At 43.6% G+C, this 25,685-nt stretch overlaps 1 protein-coding gene across 1 annotated transcript in view; it reads left to right on the top strand.

The window, feature by feature from the left end:
* LOC106597885 (autotaxin) overlaps positions 1-25,685 on the top strand; it is a 55,498-nt gene that overhangs the window by 8,533 nt on the left and 21,280 nt on the right. Inside the window, exons 7-19 of the mRNA XM_082968538.1 lie at positions 98-177; positions 313-432; positions 2,514-2,569; positions 6,153-6,218; positions 6,455-6,527; positions 8,400-8,508; positions 15,398-15,526; positions 16,052-16,083; positions 16,510-16,637; positions 21,473-21,560; positions 21,648-21,735; positions 21,896-22,065; positions 25,663-25,685. The exon at positions 25,663-25,685 is cut by the window's right edge and continues 23 nt beyond it. Coding sequence (XP_082824664.1) covers positions 98-177; positions 313-432; positions 2,514-2,569; positions 6,153-6,218; positions 6,455-6,527; positions 8,400-8,508; positions 15,398-15,526; positions 16,052-16,083; positions 16,510-16,637; positions 21,473-21,560; positions 21,648-21,735; positions 21,896-22,065; positions 25,663-25,685 — 1,162 coding nt within the window. The remainder of the gene's footprint in view (positions 1-97; positions 178-312; positions 433-2,513; positions 2,570-6,152; positions 6,219-6,454; positions 6,528-8,399; positions 8,509-15,397; positions 15,527-16,051; positions 16,084-16,509; positions 16,638-21,472; positions 21,561-21,647; positions 21,736-21,895; positions 22,066-25,662) is intronic.

Raw genomic sequence — 25,685 nt, 5'->3', positions numbered from 1 at the left:
TGAAGCCTCTAGCACTGAGATGCAGTGTCTTAGACCGCTGCGCCACTCGGGAGCCCGTACCATTGCATCATATCTGTCTGTGCCTTTTTACCTCTAGGAGCCTGTGGTACCCATGCTCCTTACATGAGACCCATGTACCCCACTAAAACGTTCCCCAATCTGTATACTCTTGCAACGGTACGTACTGGTCAATCATCCTTTTTCTTCCCTGTCTTCCTCCTTGCTGAACTCAGCTGAACATTTTAGCTTCAATTTTGCCGTAATGTAACATCCAGCCCGACGGTTTAACACCTCAGTCCTGACCTCCTGTAGGGCCTGTACCCGGAGTCCCATGGCATCGTTGGCAACTCCATGCATGACCCTGTGTTTGATGCCAACTTTAACCTGCGGGGTCGAGAGAAGCTGAATCATCGTTGGTGGGGAGGTCAGCCGGTGAGGCCTACTCTCTCTGTTCTGTTCTGTGGTTCAGTCATACAGCGCCTGCAGAAAGGATTCACACCCCTTGACTTGTTCCACATTTAGTTGTGTTACAGTCTGGATTCAAAATGGATTAAATTGAAATTTTGTTTCACAGCCCTTCCACACAATACCCCATAATGTCAAAGTGGAATTATGTTTTTACAAATGAATTACAAATGAAAAGCTGAAAGGTCTTGAGTCAATAAGTATTGAACCCCTTTGTTATGGCATAAATTACTTAACAAGTCACATAATAAGTTGCATGGACTCACTGTGTGCAATAATAGTGTTTAACATGATTTTTGAATGATGACCTCATCTCTGTACCCCACACATACAATTATCTGTAAGGTCCCTCAGTTGAACAGATTCAACCACAAAGACCAGGGAGGTTTTCCAATGCCTCGCAAAGAAGGGCATCTATTGGTAGATGTGTAAAAATAAAAAAGCAGACATTGAATATCCCTTTGAGCATGTTGAAGTTGTTAATTACACTCTGGATGGTGTATCAATACACCCAGTCACTACAAAGATACAGGCGTCCTTCCTAACTCAGTTGCCGGAGAGGAAGGAAACCGCTCAGGGATTTCACCACGAGGCCAATGGTGACTTTAAAACAGTTACAGAGTTTAATGGCTGTGATAGGAGAAAACTGAGGATGGATCAACAACATTGTAGTTACTCCACAATACTAACCTAAATGACAGAGTGAAAAGAAGGACGCCTGTATAGAATACAAATATTCCAAAACATGCATCCTGTTTGCAATAAGATACTAAAGTAAAAAAATGAGGCAAAGAAATTGACTATATCCTGAATACAAAGCGTTATGTTTGGGGCAAATTCAATACAACACATTACTGAGTACCAACCTCCATATTTTCAAGCATAGTGGTGGCTGCATCATGTTATGGGTATGCTTGTCATCGGCAAGGATTAGGGAGTTTTTTAGGATAAAAATAAACGGAATAGAGCTAAGCACAGGCAAAATCCTAGAGGAAAACCTGGTTCAGTCTGCTTTCCAACAGACTGGGAGACAAATTCACTTTTCAGCAGGACAGTAACTTAAAACACAAGGCAAAATATACACTGGAGTTGCTCACCAAGATGACATTGAATGTTCCTGAGTGGCCTAGTTTTGACTCAAATCGGCTTGAAAATCTATGGCAAGACTTGGCAAGAAAATGGCTGTTTAGCAATGCTCAACAACCAACTTCAGAGCTTGAATATTCTGCAAATATTGTACAATCCAGGTGTGAAAAGCTTTTAGAGATTTACCCAGAATTGACACACAGCTGTAATCGCTGCCAAAGGTGATTCTAACATGTATTGACTCAGGGGTGTGAATACTTGTGTAAATTAGATATTTCTGTATTTAATTTTCAATACATTTTATAAAGTGTCTAAAAACCTGTTTTCACTTGTCATTATGGGATATTGTGTGTAGATTGATGACCTTTTTTAAAAAAAAAATCAGGCTGTAACACAACAAAATGTGGAATAAGTTAAGGGATATGAATATTTTCTAAAGGCACTGTAAGCCATTCTAGAAGCCCTCCCTCCCATTCTAGAAGCCCTCCCTCCCATTCTAGAAGCCCTCCCTCCCATTCTAGAAGCCCCTCCTCCCATTCTAGAAGCCCCTCCTCCCATTCTAGAAGGTCCTCCTTCCATTCTAGAAGGTCTGCATCTGTGTTCTATTTGCACAGTAATGGCCTTACTTACAGCTGGCCAGGTTTGCCTCTCTCTCTCCTTTCATATGAGACTGTTTAACTTGGCTTTGAACATGAATGTTGTAAAACTAGTGAGTGGTGTTTAAATGTAATAACTGTCCATTTCAAGTTGAGACATTGGATTGGAAATGGCGTCAGCCTTGCAAATGTACTGCGGTGGTTTAAGGTCACAAACGCTTTTGAAGAACCTTTGTTGATGAAAATCAATTTTCCCATTGTCCTTAAAGAAGGTGTTATATGCCATTACATGATAAATGATATTGTCTTATATCACAGTTTAAAGATAATTTACTGTGGTTATATTCCCTTTTATTCTTGTCCTAGATCTGGATTACAGCAGTGAAGCAGGGGGTGAAAGCTGGCACTTTCTTCTGGCCTGTGTAAGTCTCTCCCCCACACCCTCTCTCTCTCTCTCTCTCTCTCTCTCTCTCTGTCTACCTCTCTCTCTCTGTCTCTCTCTCTGTCTCTCTCTCTCTCTGTCTACCTCTCTCTCTCTCTCTCTCTCTCTGTCTACCTCTGTCTCTCTCTCTCTCTCTCTCTCGCTTTCCCCCTACCCACCACCCCCCCTTTCTCTCTCTCTACACCACATCTGAAAAATGTCTGTTCAAGGCCATTTGTGTCATATTCCCCTCTTCTCAATGCAAAGATATTATGTCCCACCTACAGTGGCGGTTCTAGACCATTTCAACTGGGGGGGGGGGGGGGCAAGCTGGGGCCTGTTGTACTGTTAGAGGGGCCAGTTACATTAGACGTTATTGTTGTCATATTGTTTTCTTCACTGCATTGCAGGCATTAACAGGCAAAAGACCATGTTCATAATCATCATCGTTGCCACTGTCTAATAACGGATGTAAAAAAAGAACGATAGAAAAAAGTAGTTATGTAAAAATTCTTTCATACTCCACATTTAGGGGGGCCACAAGGGGGTGGGCTAGTGCCCACACACTTTATCACCTGTCAATATTCTCCTCAGAATTCTCTAGTGCTTAGCGATTAACTGACATTTCGTGAATTTTTTCGGTTATTAAACAACAAATTTGATCAACGTCGATTCAATTACTTGAATTCAGTTTAGTAAATTTGTTTTGTGAGCCCAACGCGCTGTTTCTCTAGAGAGAAATCAAAATCATTCACGAGAGAAATCAAGTCAAGAACTATGTGGGACACTGAGTTGAAGGGAGTTGTAGTTTTCATTAAGCAAATATTCAACCTAGTTAAGCGCAGAAACATGGTAATTAACTATATTGACCATAATCCATTGCACCTGTTTTTTCTGGGTCAGGCAGAGATGGATACTCTTTTATGCCTGCTACATTAGGTTAGATACACACAGACCGCATGAGAGATGAATGTACACAACACACCGAGAGCGAGAGAGATAGAGATAACATTAGGTGGTCTGTCTGTTTGGTTGCTACTGCCTTAGCAGAGATGAGATGATGACTTTAAGGAATGAAAAATACTAAGTAATATACAAATATTGTTTTATTTCATAGTAATTTCATTTTTTTTAAATTGATGTCTATCCTATGTGGACCTGATAGAGACGATGGAATATTTCAATGTTTTGGAAATGTAATGTTTGCTATTTTTGGCGTTGGAATTTCCATTAAAATTTTTTTTTTGTAATGTCATTATTTCATAATGCATTTAATGTAAAAAAAAAATTATAGCGAAACTGAAATCGAAAAACCGTGATATTTTTTTAAATGATCGAAGGGAAATGGACCTAGAAAAGCACTAGTGGCTCAGCACTACTCTCAAAGACAAAACACAACAAAGTGTTGCTGTTATATTGTCATAACACCGTTGTGGATTTCAGTTGGAGATGTCTGGAAACTATATGGATGTGTTCTTGTTTAGTTGTACTCTGGCTAACCTAACGCATGCAGGCTGCTAAAAAAACACAATGCCTCACACATTCATAAGACACAGAGGCCTTTCAGGCAGGCTTCAGTTCGGAGGCGTACAGCCCTAACTGTTTTGAGAGCAATTTGACTCAAATCGGCCTATTAACATAAAGCGGGATGCCTGCATGTGAACTTGGCCAGCTGGGGGACTCCTTCAAAAGCAGTGACAAAGTGCATTTCAAGGTGCACTTCCTGAGGTAGGCCCAGGGCACGGAGGAGGAGGAGGAGGGGGGTTAACTTTACAGTACAGTATAAGACTGTATTTTTTAACCAATGAGGTCTGGAGATGCCGGGGAGTTATGGTTGTAGCTTTGTGGAGGTCTCTGTTAAGACCAACTCCAGGGAGGTCTTAACCAACACCAGAGGGGTCGAGAAGAAGAGAAGCCCCCCTGTAGTGATTTAGTGGGATAAGGTCTACCCCCTTCCATACCCCCCAGCTCCCCCACATGTCAAGCCCCAGTTAGAGAGGTAAACCCTGGGGTTGATGGTTGGCAGCTGTGCCAAGTGGGCTGGAGGATGGAGGTCTGCTGGTGGCCCTTCGCTCTACAAGACAGGAACAGGAGGGGAGGCTTTGAGGTTCAAAGGCTTCCAGGGGGGGAGGAGAGTGATGTACCCCAGGACTATATAGGCCTGTTATAATGTCTGTAGTGGTTCTAATCTGGTGTATCCCAGGACTATATAGGTCTGTTATAATGTCTGTAGTGGTTCTAATCTGGTGTATCCCAGGACTATATAGGCATGTTATAATGTCTGTAGTGGTTCTAATCTGGTGTATCCCAGGACTATATAGGTCTGTTATAATGTCTTTAGTGGTTCTAATCTGGTGTATCCCAGGACTGTATAGGTCTGTTATAATGTCTTTAGTGGTTCTAATCTGGTGTATCCCAGGACTATATAGGCATGTTATAATGTCTGTAGTGGTTCTAATCTGGTGTATCCTAGGACTATATAGGTCTGTTATAATGTCTGTAGTGGTTCTAATCTGGTGTATCCCAGGACTATATAGGCCTGTTATAATGTCTTTAGTGGTTCTAATCTGGTGTATCCCAGGACTATATAGGCCTGTTATAATGTCTTTAGTGGTTCTAATCTGGTGTATCCCAGGACTGTATAGGCATGTTATAATGTCTTTAATTGTTCTAATCTGGCAGCTTTCCTGGATGCAAACAGAAAGGATCAAATGTGGTGTTGTAAAACATTGATACACAGCATCCCAGACACAGTAAAGCATTGATACACAGCATCCCAGACACAGTAAAGCATTGATACACAGCATCCCAGACACAGTAAAACATTGATACACAGCATCCCAGACACAGTAAAACATTGATACACAGCATCCCAGACACAGTAAAACATTGATACACAGCATCCCAGACACAGTAAAGCATTGATACACAGCGTCCCAGACACAGTAAAACATTGATACACAGCATCCCAGACACAGTAAAACATTGATACATACACAGCATCTCAGACACAGTAAAGCATTGATACACAGCATCCCAGACACAGTAAAGCATTGATACACAGCATCCCAGACACAGTAAAACATTGATACACAGCATCCCAGACACAGTAAAACATTGATACACAGCGTCCCAGACACAGTAAAACATTGATACACAGCGTCCCAGACACAGTAAAGCATTGATACACAGCATCCCAGACACAGTAAAACATTGATACACAGCATCCCAGACACAGTAAAGCATTGATACACAGCGTCCCAGACACAGTAAAGCATTGATACACAGCGTCCCAGACACAGTAAAACATTGATACACAGCGTCCCAGACACAGTAAAACATTGATACACAGCATCCCAGACACAGTAAAACATTGATACACAGCGTCCCAGACACAGTAAAACATTGATACACAGCGTCCCAGACACAGTAAAACATTGATACACAGCATCCCAGACACAGTAAAACATTGATACACAGCGTCCCAGACACAGTAAAACATTGATACACAGCACCCCAGAATTTTGTTTAGTGATCTACATGTTGTCCTCCATATAATGAACTCAGCTGATGTGTCTTTCCAGTTCCATCCCGTTGGAGAGGAGAGTCCTGACCATGCTACAGTGGCTTCACCTGCCAGACGGAGAGAGGTAAGTCAGCTTCTTTTATCCTCTTCTTTAGGCTGTTACTATCTGCAATGATATACCAACAGTGAACCCCATCCTCTACATGCATCCAAGATGGCCGCTCTATGCTTAGCAGCAATCTCCATCTGACTTTGAGTAAGTAACTTTGCTCCCATATCCTAGCCCTGTATTTGAGACCTGGAGGTGGTGTAGAATACACATGGCTAATCTAAGATTCCCTTCTACCTGTGTTGTTTCAGGCCGTATGTTTACGCCATGCACTCCGAGCAGCCGGATACGTTTGGCCACAAGCTGGGGCCCATGAGCACTGAGGTGAGCTGGGGGCTGGGGGCTGGGGGCTGAGGGCTGGGGGCTGGAGGCTGGAGGCTGGGGGCTGGAGGCTGGGGGCTGGAGGCTGGGGGCTGGGGGCTGGAGGCTGGGGGCTGGGGGCTGGAGGCTGGGGGCTGGAGGCTGGGCCTAGGTGCTGGGTCTAGGTGCTGGGTCTAGGTGCTGGACCTAGGGCTTGGGTTGGGTCTGGGGGAGAGACGGTTGTGGTTCAGACTACCGGGACCTGAGTATGTGTTAAGCAGCAGTCACTACAGCAGCACTCATGCCAGATGTAGCTAGTTACATACAGAACAATCTACAACACTGTAGCATAAACACTGGCTTTCTGTTTCAACTGTCCAGCCATAGCAAGGCCCCAAACAAACCCAGACATGTACATGCATGACCTGTACAGTGTGGAATTGATGAACCATTTTCTAGAGATTTTGTATTTCAAATCAAATTGTATTTGTCACATGCGCCGAATACAACATACCTTACAGTGAAATGCTTACTTACAAGGCCTTAACCAACAATGCTTTATTAAGAAGTTTTAAGAAAAATAAGTGTTAATAAGTAAAAAATAGAGAAATAAAAGTAACAAATAATTAAACAGCAGCAGTGGGCACAGCACATTGACTCTGTACCGTAACACCCTGTATATAGCCTCCACATTGTCTCTGTACCATAACACCCTGTATATAGCCTCCACATTGGCTCTGTACCAATACCCCCTGTATATAGCCTCCACATTGGCTCTGCACCAATACCCCCTGTATATAGCCTCCACATTGACTCTGTACCAATACCCCCTGTATACAGCCTCCACATTGACTCTGTACCGTAACACCCTGTATATAGCCTCCACATTGACTCTGTACCAATACCCCCTGTATATAGCCTCCACATTGACTCTGTACCGTAACACCCTGTATATAGCCTCCACATTGACTCTGTACCGGTACCACCTGTATATAGCCTCCACATTGACTCTGTACCATTGCCATCCTGTATATAGACTCCACATTGACTCTGTACCGGTACCCCCTGTATATAGCCTCCACATTGACTCTGTACTGGTACCCCCTGTATATAGCCTCCACATTGACTCTGTACCGTAACACCCTGTATATAGCCTCCACATTGACTCTGTACTGGTACCCCCTGTATATAGCCTCCACATTGACTCTGTACCGGTACCCCCTGTATATAGCCTCCACATTGACTCTGTACCGTAACACCCTGTATATAGCCTCCACATTGACTCTGTACCAATACCCCCTGTATATAGCCACCACATTGACTCTGTACCGTAACACCCTGAATATAGCCTCCACATTGACTCTGTACCAATACCCCCTGTATATAGCCTCCACATTGACTCTGTACCGTAACACCCTGTATATAGCCTCCACATTGACTCTGTACCAATACCCCCTGTATATAGCCTCCACATTGACTCTGTACCGGTACCCCCTGTATATAGCCTCCACATTGACTCTGTACCATTGCCCCCTGTATATAGCCTCCACATTGACTCTGTACCGTAACACCCTGTATATAGCCTCCACATTGACTCTGTACCGGTACCCCCTGTATATAGCCTCCACATTGACTCTGTACCGTAACACCCTATATATAGCCTCCACATTGACTCTGAACCGTAACACCCTGTATATAGCCTCCACATTGACTCTGTACCGTAACACCCTGTATATAGCCTCCACATTGTCATTTTACTGCTGCTGATTGTGTTATGTTCAATGTCTAATAATGATTAGGTATTTTGATGATCTGTATAGGGATCAATAGTTCTATGATATCCCCTGATGGTTGTGATTGCTGTGTGAATATTGATCAGTGTGTTCTGTGCTGCAGCTGAACAACCCTCTGAAAGACATTGATAAGATCATTGGTCAGCTGATGGACGGCCTGAAACAGATGAAACTCCACCGATGTGTCAACATCATCATGGTGGGAGATCACGGTACTGCTGCACAACCACCTTGAACCCTGACCCTAGTCAATACACACTAACCCTAGTCAATACACACTAACCCTAGTCAATACACACTAACCCTAGTCAATACACACTGACCCTAGTCAATACACACTAACCCTAGTCAATACACACTAACTCTAGTCAATACACACTAACCCTAGTCAATACACACTAACCCTAGTCAATACACACTAACCCTAGTCAATACACACTAACCCTAGTCAATACACACTAACCCTAGTCAATATACACTAACCCTAGTCAATACACACTAACCCTACCTAGTCGATACACACTAACCCTAGTCAATACACACTAACCCTAGTCAATACACACTAACCCTACCTAGTCAATACACACTGACCCTAGTCAATACACACTAACCCTACCTAGTCAATACACACTGACCCTAGTCAATACACACTAACCCTAGTCAATACACACTAACTCTAGTCAATACACACTAACCCTAGTCAATACACACTAACCCTACCTAGTCAATACACACTAACCCTACCTAGTCAATACACACTGACCCTAGTCAATACACACTAACCCTACCTATTCAATACACACTAACCCTAGTCAATACACACTAACCCTAGTCAATACACACTAACCCTAGTCAATACACACTAACCCTACCTAGTCAATACACACTAACCCTAGTCAATACACACTAACCCTAGTCAATACACACTAACCCTAGTCAATACACACTAACTCTACCTAGTCAATACACACTAACCCTACCTAGTCAATACACACTAACCCTAGTCAATACACACTAACCCTACCTAGTCAATACACACTAACCCTAGTCAATACACACTAACCCTAGTCAATACACACTAACCCTAGTCAATACACACTAACCCTACCTAGTCAATACACACTAACCCTAGTCAATACACACTAACCCTACCTAGTCAATACACACTAACTCTACCTAGTCAATACACACTAACCCTAGTCAATACACACTAACCCTACCTAGTCAATACACACTAACCCTACCTAGTCAATACACACTAACCCTACCTAGTCAATACACACTAACCCTGGTCAATACACACTAACCCTAGTCAATACACACTAACCCTAGTCAATACACACTAACCCTAGTCAATACACACTAGCCCTAGTCAATACACACTAACCCTACCTAGTCAATACACACTAACCCTACCTAGTCAATACACACTGACCCTAGTCACTACACACTAACCCTAGTCAATACACACTAACTCTACCTAGTCAATACACACTAACTCTACCTAGTCAATACACACTAACTCTACCTAGTCAATACACACTAACCCTAGTCAATACACACTAACCCTACCTAGTCAATACACACTAACCCTAGTCAATACACACTAACCCTAGTCAATACACACTAACTCTACCTAGTCAATACACACTAACCCTAGTCAATACACACTAACCCTACCTAGTCAATACACACTAACCCTAGTCAATACACACTAACCCTAGTCAATACACACTAACCCTACCTAGTCAATACACACTAACCCTACCCTGGTCAATACACACTAACCCTACCTAGTCAATACACACTAACTCTACCTAGTCAATACACACTAGCCCTAGTCAATACACACTAACCCTAGTCAATACACACTAACCCTAGTCAATACACACTAACCCTACCTAGTCAATACACACTGACCCTAGTCAATACACACTAACCCTACCTAGTCAATACACACTGACCCTAGTCAATACACACTAACTCTAGTCAATACACACTAACCCTAGTCAATACACACTAACCCTAGTCAATACACACTAACCCTAGTCAATACACACTAACCCTACCTAGTCAATACACACTAACCCTAGTCAATACACACTAACCCTAGTCAATACACACTAAGCCTAGTCAATACACACTAACCCTAGTCAATACACACTAACCCTAGTCAATACACACTAACTCTACCTAGTCAATACACACTAACCCTACCTAGTCAATACACAGTAACCCTAGTCAATACACACTAACCCTACCTAGTCAATACACACTAACCCTACCTAGTCAATACACACTAACCCTACCTAGTCAATACACACTAACCCTACCTAGTCAATACACACTAACCCTACCTAGTCAATACACACTAACCCTAGTCAATACACACTAACCCTACCTAGTCAATACACACTAACCCAACCTAGTCAATACACACTGACCCTAGTCAATACACACTAACCCTAGTCAATACACACTAACTCTACCTAGTCAATACACACTAACTCTACCTAGTCAATACACACTAACTCTACCTAGTCAATACACACTAACTCTACCTAGTCAATACACACTAACCCTACCTAGTCAATACACACTAACCCTAGTCAATACACACTAACCCTAGTCAATACACACTAACTCTACCTAGTCAATACACACTAACCCTAGTCAATACACACTAACCCTACCTAGTCAATACACACTAACCCTAGTCAATACACACTAACCCTACCTAGTCAATACACACTAACCCTAGTCAATACACACTAACCCTACCTAGTCAATACACACTAACCCTACCCTGGTCAATACACACTAACCCTACCTAGTCAATACAAACTAACTCTACCTAGTCAATACACACTAGCCCTAGTCAATACACACTAACCCTAGTCAATACACACTAACCCTACCTAGTCAATACACACTAACTCTACCTAGTCAATACACACTAACCCTACCTAGTCAATACACACTAACCTTACCTAGTCAATACACACTAACCCTAGTCAATACACACTGACTCTAGTCAATACACACTAACCCTAGTCAATACACACTAACTCTACCTAGTCAATACACACTAACCCTAGTCAATACACACTAACCCTAGTCAATACACACTAACCCTACCTAGTCAATACACACTAACCCTACCTAGTCAATACACACTAACCCTACCTAGTCAATACACACTAACCCTAGTCAATACACACTGACCCTAGTCAATACACACTAACCCTAGTCAATACACACTAACTCTATCTAGTCAATACACACTAACCCTACCTAGACAATACACACTAACCCTACCTAGTCAATACACACTAACCCTAGTCAATACACACTAACCCTAGTCAATACACACTAACTCTACCTAGTCAATACACACTAACCCTAGTCAATACACACTAACCCTACCTAGTCAATACACACTAACCCTGGTCAATACACACTAACTCTACCTAGTCAATACACACTAACCCTACCTAGACAATACACACTAACCCTAGTCAATACACACTAACTCTACCTAGTCAATACACACTAACCCTAGTCAATACACACTAACCCTAGTCAATACACACTAACCCTACCTAGTCAATACACACTAACCCTAGTCAATACACACTAACCCTAGTCAATACACACTAACTCTACCTAGTCAATACACACTAACCCTAGTCAATACACACTAACCCTACCTAGTCAATACACACTAGCCCTAGTCAATACACACTAACCCTAGTCAATACACACTAACCCTACCTAGACAATACACACTAACCCTACCTAGTCAATACACACTAACCCTAGTCAATACACACTAACCCTACCTAGACAATACACACTAACCCTACCTAGACAATACACACTAACCCTACCTAGTCAATACACACTAACCCTACCTAGTCAATACACACTAACCCTACCTAGTCAATACACACTAACCCTAGTCAATACACACTGACCCTAGTCAATACACACTAACCCTAGTCAATACACACTAACTCTACCTAGTCAATACACACTAACCCTACCTAGACAATACACACTAACCCTACCTAGTCAATACACACTAACCCTAGTCAATACACACTAACCCTAGTCAATACACACTAACTCTACCTAGTCAATACACACTAACCCTAGTCAATACACACTAACCCTACCTAGTCAATACACACTAACCCTGGTCAATACACACTAACTCTACCTAGTCAATACACACTAACCCTAGTCAATACACACTAACCCTAGTCAATACACACTAACCCTAGTCAATACACACTAACCCTAGTCAATACACACTAACCCTAGTCAATACACACTAACTCTACCTAGTCAATACACACTAACCCTAGTAAATACACACTAACCCTACCTAGTCAATACACAATAACCCTGGTCAATACACACTAACTCTACCTAGTCAATACACACTAACCCTACCTAGTCAATATACACTAACCCTACCTAGTCAATACACACTAACCCTAGTCAATACACACTAACCCTACCTAGTTAATACACACTATCCCTAGTCAATACACACTAACCCTACCTAGTCAATACACACTAACCCTACCTAGTCAATACACACTAACACTAGTCAATACACACTGACCCTAGTCAATACACACTAACCCTACCTAGTCAATACACACTAACCCTACCTAGTCAATACACACTGACCCTACCTAGTCAATACACACTAACCCTACCTAGTCAATACACACTAACCCTACCTAGTCAATACACAATAACCCTGGTCAATACACACTAACTCTACCTAGTCAATACACACTAACCCTACCTAGTCAATATACATTAACCCTACCTAGTCAATACACACTAACCCTAGTCAATACACACTAACCCTACCTAGTTAATACACACTAACCCTAGTCAATACACACTAACCCTACCTAGTCAATACACACTAACCCTACCTAGTCAATACACACTAACCCTAGTCAATACACACTGACCCTAGTCAATACACACTAACCCTACCTAGTCAATACACACTAACGCTACCTAGTCAATACACACTGACCCTAGTCAATACACACTGACCCTAGTCAATACACACTAACCCTAGTCAATACACACTAACTCTACCTAGTCAATACACACTAACTCTACCTAGTCAATACACACTAACCCTAGTCAATACACACTAACCCTACCTAGTCAATACACACTAACTCTACCTAGTCAATACACACTAACTCTACCTAGTCAATACACACTAACCCTAGTCAATACACACTAACTCTGGTCAATACACACTAACTCTACCTAGTCAATACACACTAACCCTACCTAGACAATACACACTAACCCTAGTCAATACACACTAACTCTACCTAGTCAATACACACTAACCCTACCTAGACAATACACACTAACCCTAGTCAATACACACTAACCCTACCTAGTCAATACACACTAACCCTAGTCAATACACACTAACCCTAGTCAATACACACTAACTCTACCTAGTCAATACACACTAACCCTAGTCAATACACACTAACCCTACCTAGTCAATACACACTAGCCCTAGTCAATACACACTAACCCTAGTCAATACACACTAACCCTACCTAGACAATACACACTAACCCTACCTAGTCAATACACACTAACCCTAGTCAATACATACTAACCCTACCTAGTCAATACACACTAACCCTACCTAGTCAATACACACTGACCCTAGTCAATACACACTAACCCTAGTCAATACACACTAACTCTACCTAGTCAATACACACTAACTCTACCTAGTCAATACACACTAACCCTAGTCAATACACACTAACCCTACCTAGTCAATACACACTAACCCTAGTCAATACACACTAACTCTACCTAGTCAATACACACACTGGTGGGAGAATCAGTTATTTTTCCAAGGAAAGGTACTTCCTAAATATCATTAGTCTATAGTGTACTACATTGCCTAGAAATAAATATTGATCACTCATATTAGTCTCCGTCTGAAAATCTTCCTACTCCTAAAAGGGAGGTCAGAAAACGGAGCTCTAGAGAAAGGGCAAGTATCTCCAACTCAGGTCTCTTCAATGTACATCTAGCCTATTGGCTGATATAGCCCAGTGATACTGATAGCCTAATATAATGGGCCGTGTGAGAATCTCTGGTAATTTAACCTATTTCTTAGCTTATTTTTGCGCATTTTGATATTTCCTACAGGGCGCACAATTTACTGCGACCATGGCTGGCAAGTGAGCTGAGTCGTCACATACGCCTAAAATAACATTGCAGTACTGCGGTTGGGTTCGGGACCAGTTCTTGCGTTAGTGGGTGGGAGTCGGACAGAAAGCCAGCGGGTGTGGGCGGGTGCGGATGTGGGCGGGATGAATAAATCCGTCCTCCGCAGACCTCTAGACCAGGGGTGTCACTCGTTCCATGGAGGGACTAGTGTCTGCAGGTTTAGGTTTTTCCATTCATTTAAGACCTAGACAACCAGGCGAGGGGTGTTCTTTACTAATTAGTGACCCCAATTCATCAATCAAGTACAAGGCAGGTGTCACGGCTGTTATAAGGAGCGGACCAAGATGCAGCGTTTTCGTAGTTCCACATATTTATTAAAAGTGAAACTGAATGCAATACACAAATAACTTGAAAATAGGAAAACAACAAACCGTGACGCAGAGAGGACAACACACTACTCAAAAGACAATAGCCCACAAGCAACAATGAGAAAAACCCCTACTTAAATATGATCTCTAATCAGAGGCAATGAGGATCAGCTGCCTACAATTAGAGATCAACCCCAAACAATCCCAACATAGAAATAGAAAACTAGAATTTAAACATAGAACTAGAAAAGATAGATCAGACACAGAAACACCCCCTGACCACTCTACCATAGAAAATAACAACTTATATTGGTCAGGACGTGACAGCAGGAGCGAAAACCCTCTGTCACTCGGCCCTCCATGGAATGAGTTTGACACGTGCTCTAGACGATGTCCATTTCTCTCTGACTATGGACAATCAAGTCACCTTCTTCATATTCATTCTGCAGTGATTTAAAGTCTGTTCTGAACATGTGTTCCTCAGGTATGGAGGAGGCTCACTGTGACAGGACAGAGTTTCTCAGCTCATACATGCCGTCCACTGTTGATGACATCATACTAATCCCCGGCTCCCTGGGCAGGATCCGCTCCAGGTACCCCAACAACCCCAAATGTGAGCGTTTGGTTTGTTTGTTTGATTGGTGTATTGATCATTTAAAAACACAATACTGAATTGAAGACCATGCATTAATAAAATCATTGAGGATTAACCAACTACAAAATCAGAGACCTATTTCTATTGCGGTCCTCATAGGCTTCGTTTAGACAGGCAGACCAATTGTGGTCCTCATAGGCTGCGTTTAGACAGGCAGACCCATTGTGGTCCTCATAGGCTGCGTTTAGACAGGCAGACCAATTCCTCCAGTTACTGGAAAGTCTGGAGAGGAAGACAGAGTACTGTATCTCAGTGACCCTGGCCTGATCCTTGACTGGGTCACATGGCCAGGTCAGTCAAGACCAAAACAATAACATCACTTTAGCATGTATGTTTCTGCTCAGAAGAGCACGCCTCCTCATCCCCAGACTAGGTTGTTGTGTCCCTACTGATCCAGTTATGAACTGCGTCCTCAGTACGGCAGAACGAGGCACATTTCCTAACAGTCGACAGAAAATTAGAACACTGTTTGTCTTTTTTCAGACGATGCCAAATCTGTTGTTGCAAATCTTACAGTGAGTATTATACACGTTGTATTTCTATATACATTGTCTTCTCTATACACGTTGTATTTCTATATACATTGTCTTCTCTATACACGTTGTATTTCTATATACATTGTCTTCTCTATACACATTGTATTTCTATATACATTGTCTTCTCTATACACGTTGTATTTCTATATACATTGTCTTCTCTATACACGTTGTATTTCCATACACATTGTCTTCTCTATACACGTTGTATTTCCACATTGTCTTCTCTATACACGTTGTATTTCCATACACATTGTCTTCTCTAAGTCATTGTTCTGACCAGTATTCATACCTGTGTTGTGGTGTCAGAGGTTAAGGTGAAAAATCCAGAATTATAGTTTATGAAATAGTGGTGACAAAGTTGTACTACAGAGCACCTGGAATCGTGTTCTTCTGCCTCCTCAGTGTAAAAAGTCAGACCAGCACTTCAAGCCCTATATGAAGCAGCATCTCCCCAAGCGCCTTCACTACGCCAACAACAGGAGAATAGAGGACATCCATCTGTTAGTGGAGAGAAAGTGGCATATCGCAAGGTTATACCCTCTCTCTCTCTCTCTCTCTCTCTCTCTGTGTGTCTCTCTCTGTGTGTCTCTCTCTCTCTCTCTCTCTCTCTCTCTCTGTGTCTCTCTCTCTCTCTGTCTCTCTCTCTCTCTCTCTCTGTGTCTCTCTCTCTCTCTGTCTCTCTCTCTCTCTCTCTCTCTCTGTCTCTCTCTCTCTCTGTCTGTCTCTCTCTCTCTCTCTCTGTCTCTCTCTCTCTCTCTCTCTCTCTCTCTCTCTCTGTGTCTCTCTCTCTCTCTGTCTCTCTCTCTCTCTCTCTGTCTCTCTGTCTCTCTCTCTCTGTCTCTCTGTCTCTCTCTCTCTCTCTCTGTCTCTCTGTGTCTCTCTCTGTCTCTCTGTGTCTCTCTCTCTCTCTCTGTCTCTCTGTCTCTCTCTCTCTCTGTCTCTCTCTCTCTCTCTGTCTCTCTGTCTCTCTCTCTCTCTGTCTCTCTGTGTCTCTCTCTGTCTCTCTGTGTCTCTCTCTCTCTCTCTCTCTCTCTCTCTCTCTCTCTCTCTCTCTCTCTCTCTCTCTCATTTCGAAACGGAAATAGACCACAGATTTTTTGCTACGGTGTGTCCTATTGGTGGTGGTGGTGGTGTGTCCTATTGGTGGTGGTGGTGTGTCCTATTGGTGGTGGTGTCGTTCTATTGGTGGTGGTGTCGTTCTATTGGTGGTGGTGGTGTGTCCTATTGGGGGTGGTGGTGTGTCCTATTGGGGGTGGTGGTGTCGTCCTATTGGTGGTGGTGGTGTCGTCCTATTGGTGGTGGTGGTGGTGTCCTATTGGTGGTGGTGGTGTCGTCCTATTGGTGGTGGTGGTGGTGTCGTTCTATTGGTGGTGGTGGTGTCGTCCTATTGGTGGTGGTGGTGGTGTCCTATTGGTGGTGGTGGTGTGTCCTATTGGTGGTGGTGGTGTGTCCTATTGGTGGTGGTGGTGTGTCCTATTGGGGGTGGTGGTGTCGTCCTATTGGTGGTGGTGGTGGTGGTGTCCTATTGGTGGTGGTGGTGTGTCCTATTGGTGGTGGTGGTGTGTCCTATTGGTGGTGGTGTCGTTCTATTGGTGGTGGTGTCGTTCTATTGGTGGTGGTGTCGTCCTATTGGGGGTGGTGGTGTGTCCTATTGGTGGTGGTGTCGTTCTATTGGTGGTGGTGTCGTTCTATTGGTGGTGGTGTGTCCTATTGGGGGTGGTGGTGTGTCCTATTGGTGGTGGTGGTGTGTCCTATTGGGGTGGTGGTGTGTCCTATTGGTGGTGGTGGTGTCCTATTGGTGGTGGTGGTGTCGTCCTATTGGTGGTGGTGGTGGTCGTCCTATTGGTGGTGGTGGTGTGTCCTATTGGTGGTGGTGGTGTGTCCTATTGGTGGTGGTGGTGTGTCCTATTGGTGGTGGTGGTGTGTCCTATTGGTGGTGGTGGTGTGTCCTATTGGTGGTGGTGGTGGTGTCCTATTGGTGGTGGTGGTGTCGTCCTATTGGTGGTGGTGGTGTGTCCTATTGGTGGTGGTGGTGTGTCCTATTGGTGGTGGTGGTGTGTCCTATTGGTGGTGGTGGTGGTGTCCTATTGGTGGTGGTGGTGTCGTCCTATTGGGGGTGGTGGTGTGTCCTATTGGTGGTGGTGGTGGTGGTGTCCTATTGGTGGTGGTGGTGTGTCCTATTGGTGGTGGTGGTGGTGTCCTATTGGTGGTGGTGGTGGTGGTGTCCTATTGGTGGTGGTGGTGGTGTCCTATTGGTGGTGGTGGTGTGTCCTATTGGTGGTGGTGGTGTGTCCTATTGGTGGTGGTGGTGTGTCCTATTGGTGGTGGTGGTGTGTCCTATTGGTGGTGGTGGTGTGTCCTATTGGTGGTGGTGGTGGTGTCCTATTGGTGGTGGTGGTGTGTCCTATTGGTGGTGGTGGTGGTGGTGTCCTATTGGTGGTGGTGGTGGTGTCCTATTGGTGGTGGTGGTGTGTCCTATTGGTGGTGGTGTCGTTCTATTGGTGGTGGTGTCGTTCTATTGGTGGTGGTGGTGTGTCCTATTGGGGGTGGTGGTGTGTCCTATTGGTGGTGGTGGTGGTGTCCTATTGGTGGTGGGGGTGGTGGTGGTGTCCTATTGGTGGTGGTGGTGTGTCCTATTGGTGGTGGTGGTGTGTCCTATTGGTGGTGGTGGTGTGTCCTATTGGTGGTGGTGTCGTTCTATTGGTGGTGGTGTCGTTCTATTGGTGGTGGTGTCGTCCTATTGGGGGTGGTGGTGTGTCCTATTGGTGGTGGTGGTGTGTCCTATTGGCGGTGGTGGTGTGTCCTATTGGTGGTGGTGGTGTCGTTCTATTGGTGGTGGTGGTGTCGTTCTATTGGTGGTGGTGGTGTGTCCTATTGGCGGTGGTGGTGTGTCCTATTGGTGGTGGTGGTGTCGTCCTATTGGTGGTGGTGTCGTCCTATTGGTGGTGGTGGTGTCGTCCTATTGGTGGTGGTGGTGTCGTCCTATTGGTGGTGGTGGTGTCGTCCTATTGGTGGTGGTGGTGTCGTCCTATTGGCGGTGGTGGTGTCGTCCTATTGGTGGTGGTGGTGTCGTCCTATTGGTGGTGGTGGTGTCGTTCTATTGGTGGTGGTGGTGTGTCCTATTGGCGGTGGTGGTGTGTCCTATTGGGGGTGGTGGTGTGTCCTATTGGTGGTGGTGGTGTGTCCTATTGGCGGTGGTGGTGTGTCCTATTGGTGGTGGTGGTGTCGTTCTATTGGTGGTGGTGGTGTCGTTCTATTGGTGGTGGTGTCGTTCTATTGGTGGTGGTGGTGTGTCCTATTGGTGGTGGTGGTGTGTCCTATTGGTGGTGGTGTCGTCCTATTGGTGGTGGTGGTGTGTCCTATTGGGGTGGTGGTGTGTCCTATTGGGGGTGGTGGTGGTGGTGTCGTTCTATTGGTGGTGGTGGTGTGTCCTATTGGGGTGGTGGTGTGTCCTATTGGGGTGGTGGTGTGTCCTATTGGTGGTGGTGGTGTGTCCTATTGGCGGTGGTGGTGTGTCCTATTGGTGGTGGTGGTGTCGTCCTATTGGTGGTGGTGGTGTCGTCCTATTGGTGGTGGTGGTGTCGTCCTATTGGTGGTGGTGGTGTCGTCCTATTGGTGGTGGTGGTGTCGTCCTATTGGTGGTGGTGGTGGTGTGTCCTATTGGTGGTGGTGGTGTCGTCCTATTGGTGGTGGTGGTGTCGTCCTATTGGTGGTGGTGGTGTCGTCCTATTGGTGGTGGTGTCGTCCTATTGGTGGTGGTGGTGTCGTCCTATTGGTGGTGGTGGTGTCGTCCTATTGGTGGTGGTGGTGTCGTCCTATTGGTGGTGGTGGTGTCGTCCTATTGGTGGTGGTGGTGTCGTCCTATTGGTGGTGGTGGTGTCGTCCTATTGGTGGTGGTGGTGTGTCCTATTGGTGGTGGTGGTGTGTCCTATTGGTGGTGGTGGTGTGTCCTATTGGTGGTGGTGGTGTCGTCCTATTGGTGGTGGTGGTGTGTCCTATTGGTGGTGGTGGTGTCGTCCTATTGGTGGTGGTGGTGTCGTTCTATTGGTGGTGGTGGTGTGTCCTATTGGCGGTGGTGGTGTGTCCTATTGGTGGTGGTGGTGTGTCCTATTGGTGGTGGTGTCGTCCTATTGGTGGTGGTGTCGTTCTATTGGTGGTGGTGGTGTGTCCTATTGGGGGTGGTGGTGTGTCCTATTGGCGGTGGTGGTGTGTCCTATTGGTGGTGGTGGTGGTGGTGTGTCCTATTGGTGGTGGTGGTGTGTCCTATTGGGGGTGGTGGTGTGTCCTATTGGCGGTGGTGGTGTGTCCTATTGGCGGTGGTGGTGTGTCCTATTGGGGGTGGTGGTGTGTCCTATTGGCGGTGGTGGTGTCGTCCTATTGGTGGTGGTGTCGTCCTATTGGTGGTGGTGGTGTCGTCCTATTGGCGGTGGTGGTGTGTCCTATTGGTGGTGGTGTCGTCCTATTGGTGGTGGTGGTGGTGGTGTCCTATTGGTGGTGGTGTCGTCCTATTTTACCCTGTTCCTGGAGAAGGCCGTGTCTGTTAACATGAACCTGGACAGACTCTGTATGTTTGTCATCATCAGTCCCAGTGTTGGTCAGACCCAGTGGAAAGTTATCACTCCCTGTGTAAACACATGAGGTAATGTCTGTCTGTCTGTTGCGGACGACAACTGAAAACAAATCAATGGTTGAAAGACAGAGAGGCGAGGGCTGGTTCAGAATAAGCCTGCTCCATGGGGTTGTCACCCTGTTTGAGTTGGCATGGCCACAGAGCTCAATGAAAGAGATCTTTGAGATCTCTCCTCCTGCCTGCTAAGATATAGACTAGTTTAAATCGCTGGCACCATGAGTTGTGAACTTAATGCTTTCTGAGTGAGAAATTCTTACCCTTCTGCAGCTTTGCAGCTAGCAGAGTAAAACTGTCTTTTAAATTAAATTCCCAAATGAAATGAAATGTTTGCCGTTTTCCCTGCCGTTGGTGATTTCAGGCTCTACGTGCTTGTGGGTTGTCCCCTACACAGACACCACTGACTGTAGTGTTTAATGCAAACTTCATTAAAAAGTGTCTGTTTTCCAATGACATGGCTTTACTGGGAAATGTGGTGGTGTAGGTTGGCCTTGGAAAAACAGAATCCGTAATACTTGGGTCTATAAGGATTTCAGTGTGTTACTGTGTATGTAGGGCTGAATCTGTGTGGTCTGGTTTGAATCAAATCAAACGTTATGAAAATCAGACACAATGTCCTTGACTGTTTATTTAGGCTGCATATAGTCGTCATCCCGGTGAGGAATTGTAGATAGTTAATATTATTAAAACCATGAATTGTCTGATGTTGGAATTTTGGTTTCATGCTGTCTGTTACAGAAAGTCTCCAGAAGGAGGAAAGAGGCACCCTGGGAAATGTGGTTTTGCAGGAGATCACGGTTATGACAACAAGATAAACAGCATGCAGGTATGCTCGTTTTATCCTCATCTTGATTTAAGTGTTCTTGTTGCCATAAATGATTAATCATTACCTCATCCTGTTCCTGTTCTTTAGACTATTTTCTTTGGATATGGACCTATGTTTAAATTCAAGACCAAAGTGCCAGTTTTTGAAAACATTGAACTTTACAATGTCATGTGTGGTAAGGCTTCTTCATAATTTTTTATTTGAGGGAGGCATACAGTAGCATTCATCAGCCCATACTCATACGTTATGGACAGTGACGTTGTATTGCATTTTGACTTGAGATCTTACTGTAATCAGAACAAGTCAATACTTTATTGTCCGTCTTCATTGAACAGATCTGCTTGGCCTGAAGCCTGCCCCTAACAACGGGACTCATGGGAGTCTGAACCACCTGTTGAAAAGCCCGGTCCACAAGCCCACCATGCCAGAGGAGGTGTCTAAACCCACCATCTCAGGTCCCATCGTTACTCTGACCGATGACTTAGGCTGCAGCTGTGATGACAAGGTCAGCTACAGAACAGCACATCTCTTATAGCCATAGAGATAGATACTGTATCACTATAGAAATAGATACTGTATCACTATAGAGATAGATACTGTATCACTATAGAGATAGATACTGTATCACTATAGAGATAGATACTGTATCACTATAGAGATAGATACTGTATCACTATAGAGACAGATACTGTATCACTATAGAGATAGATACTGTATCACTATAGAGACAGATACTGTATCACTATAGAGATATACTGTATCACTATAGAGATAGATACTGTATCACAGTAGAGATAGATACTGTATCACTATAGAGATAGATACTGTATCACTATAGAGATAGATACTGTATCACTATAGAGATAGATACTGTATCACTATAGAGATAGATACTGTATCACTATAGAGACAGATACTGTATCACTATAGAGATAGATACTGTATCACTATAGAGACAGATACTGTATCACAGTAGAGATAGATACTGTATCACTATAGAGATAGATACTGTATCACAGTAGAGATAGATACTGTATCACTATAGAGATAGATACTGTATCACTATAGAGATAGATACTGTATCACTATAGAGATAGATACTGTATCACTATAGAGATAGATACTGTATCACTATAGAGATAGATACTGTATCACTATAGAGACAGATACTGTATCACAGTAGAGATAGATACTGTATCACTATAGAGATACAGTGGGGCAAAAAAGTATTTAGTCAGCCACCAATTGTGCAAGTTCTCCCACTTAAAAAGATGAGAGGCCTGTAATTTTCATCATAGGTACACGTCAACTATGACAGACAAAATGAGAAAAAAAATTCCAGAAAATCACATTGTAGGATTTTTAATGAATTTATTTGCAAATTATGGTGGAAAATAAGTATTTGGTCACCTACAAACAAGCAAGATTTCTGGCTCTCACAGACCTGTAACTTCTTCTTTAAGAGGCTCCTCTGTCCTCCACTCGTTACCTGTATTAATGGCACCTGTTTGAACTTGTTATCAGTATAAAAGACACCTGTCCACAACCTCAAACAGTCACACTCCAAACACCACTATGGCCAAGACCAAAGAGCCGTCAAATGACACCAGAAACAAAATTGTAGACCTGCACCAGGCTGGGAAGACTGAATCTGCAATAGGTAAGCAGCTTGGTTTGAAGAAATCAACTGTGGGAGCAATTATTAGGAAATGGAAGACATACAAGACCACTGATAATCTCCCTCGATCTGGGGCTCCACGCAAGATCTCACCCCGTGGGGTCAAAATGATCACAAGAACGGTGAGCAAAAATCCCAGAAGCACACGGGGGGACCTAGTGAATGACCTGCAGAGAGCTGGGACCAAAGTAACAAAGCCTACCATCAGTAACACACTACGCCGCCAGGGACTCAAATCCTGCAGTGCCAGACGTGTCCCCCTGCTTAAGCCAGTACATGTCCAGGCCCGTCTGAAGTTTGCTAGAGAGCATTTGGATGATCCAGAAGAGGATTGGGAGAATGTCATATGGTCAGATGAAACCAAAATAGAACTTTTTGGTAAAAACTCAACTCGTCGTGTTTGGAGGACAAAGAATGCTGAGTTGCATCCAAAGAACACCATACCTACTGTGAAGCATGGGGGTGGAAACATCATGCTTTGGGGCTGTTTTTCTGCAAAGGGACCAGGACGACTGATCCGTGTAAAGGAAAGAATGAATGGGGCCATGTATCATGAGATTTTGAGTGAAAACCTCCTTCCATCAGCAAGGGCATTGAAGATGAAACGTGGCTGGGTCTTTCAGCATGACAATGATCCCAAACACACCGCCCGGGCAACGAAGGAGTGGCTTCGTAAGAAGCATTTCAAAGTCCTGGAGTGGCCTAGCCAGTCTCCAGATCTCAACCCCATAGAAAATCTTTGGAGGGAGTTGAATGTCCGTGTTGCCCAGCGACAGCCACAAAACATCACTGCTCTAGAGGAGATCTGCATGGAGGAATGGGCCAAAATACCAGCAACAGTGTGTGAAAACCTTGTGAAGACTTACAGAAAACGTTTGACCTGTGTCATTGCCAACAAAGGGTATATAACAAAGTATTGAGATAAACTTTTGTTATTGACCAAATACTTATTTTCCACTATAATTTGCTAATAAATTCATAAAAAATCCTACAATGTGATTTTCTGGATTTTCTTTTCTCATTTTGTCTGTCATAGTTGAAGTGTACCTATGATGAAAATTACAGGCCTCTCATCTTTTTAAGTGGGAGAACTTGCACAATTGGTGGCTGACTAAATACTTATTTGCCCCACTGTAGATATAGATACTGTATCACTATAGAGACAGATACGGTATCACTATAGAGACAGATACTGTATCACTATAGAGATAGATACTGTATCACTATAGAGATAGATACTGTATCACTATAGAGATAGATACTGTAGAAACTGTAGAGATAGATACTGTAGAAACTGATTACATTTACATTACATTTAAGTCATTTAGCAGACGCTCTTATCCAGAGCGACTTACAAATTGGTGCATTCACCTTATGATATCCAGTGGAACAACCACTTTACAATAGTGCATCATGTAGAGATAGATACTGTAGAAACTGTAGAGATAGATACTGTAGAGATAGATACTGTAGAAATGTAGAGATAGATACTGTATCACTATATAGATAGAAACTGTAGAGATAGATACTGTAGAGATTGATACTGTAGATACTGTAGAGATTGATACTGTAGAAACTGTAGAGATTGATACTGTAGAAACTGTAGAGATAGATACTGTAGAGATTGATACTGTAGAAACTGTAGAGATAGATACTGTATTACTGTATTACTGTAGAGATTCATACTGTATTACTGTATTACTGTAGAGACTGATACTGTATTAGTGTAGAGATTGATACTGTATTACTGTAGAGATTGATACTGTTTTACTATAGAGATTGATACTGTATTACTGTAGAGATTGATACTGTTTTACTATAGAGATAGATACTGTAGAAACTGTAGAGATGGATACTGTTTCACTCTAGAGATGGATACTGTAGAAACTGTATTTATCTCTATGGCTCCCACCACAGAACTAGAATGAGATTGTATTTTTATGGCTTTCACAGCCGTAGACAGATGGATATTGAAGCTTTTGGTTTTTATATCAACTTGATATTTGCTTCAAAAAAGTAAATCAGAATGATTTCTGCATCTCAAGAAATAGATGACTTGTTATTATATTGATCTGTTTTGTGTGTGTGTTTGATCTATGACCTGACTGACATCTGTAGCACTAGGCATTACTACATGTTGTGTATTTTACGTGTCTAAACTGGTTTCTGTGTCTGCCACTGATTGTTGTCTCTGTAATCCATAGCTGCTGCTACACGTTCTCATGCTTGTTTGTTTGATTCCCTCTTCTTCTTATTTCTGTCTGTGAAGTCATCTTGCTTCTGCAGAGATTATACATGTCTTTGCAAGAGATTTTCACCTTCAATCTTTTGCAGTTACGTTCAAAAAATAGGGGGCAGAGAGCTTTGAAAGTCCCCGTTGTAAGAGGCTATAACCTGGAGTCACTGTGGCTCTGTCTCTTACAGAACAAAGTGGAAGAGCTTAATCA

The sequence above is a fragment of the Salmo salar genome, chromosome 02 (genome assembly GCF_965601325.2).
Source record: "Salmo salar chromosome 02, fSalSal1, whole genome shotgun sequence".
NCBI classification, from domain to species: Eukaryota; Metazoa; Chordata; class Actinopteri; order Salmoniformes; family Salmonidae; genus Salmo; species Salmo salar.
The sequence above is the reverse complement of the archived record's forward strand: the minus strand, read 5'-3'. Positions and strand labels throughout refer to the sequence as shown.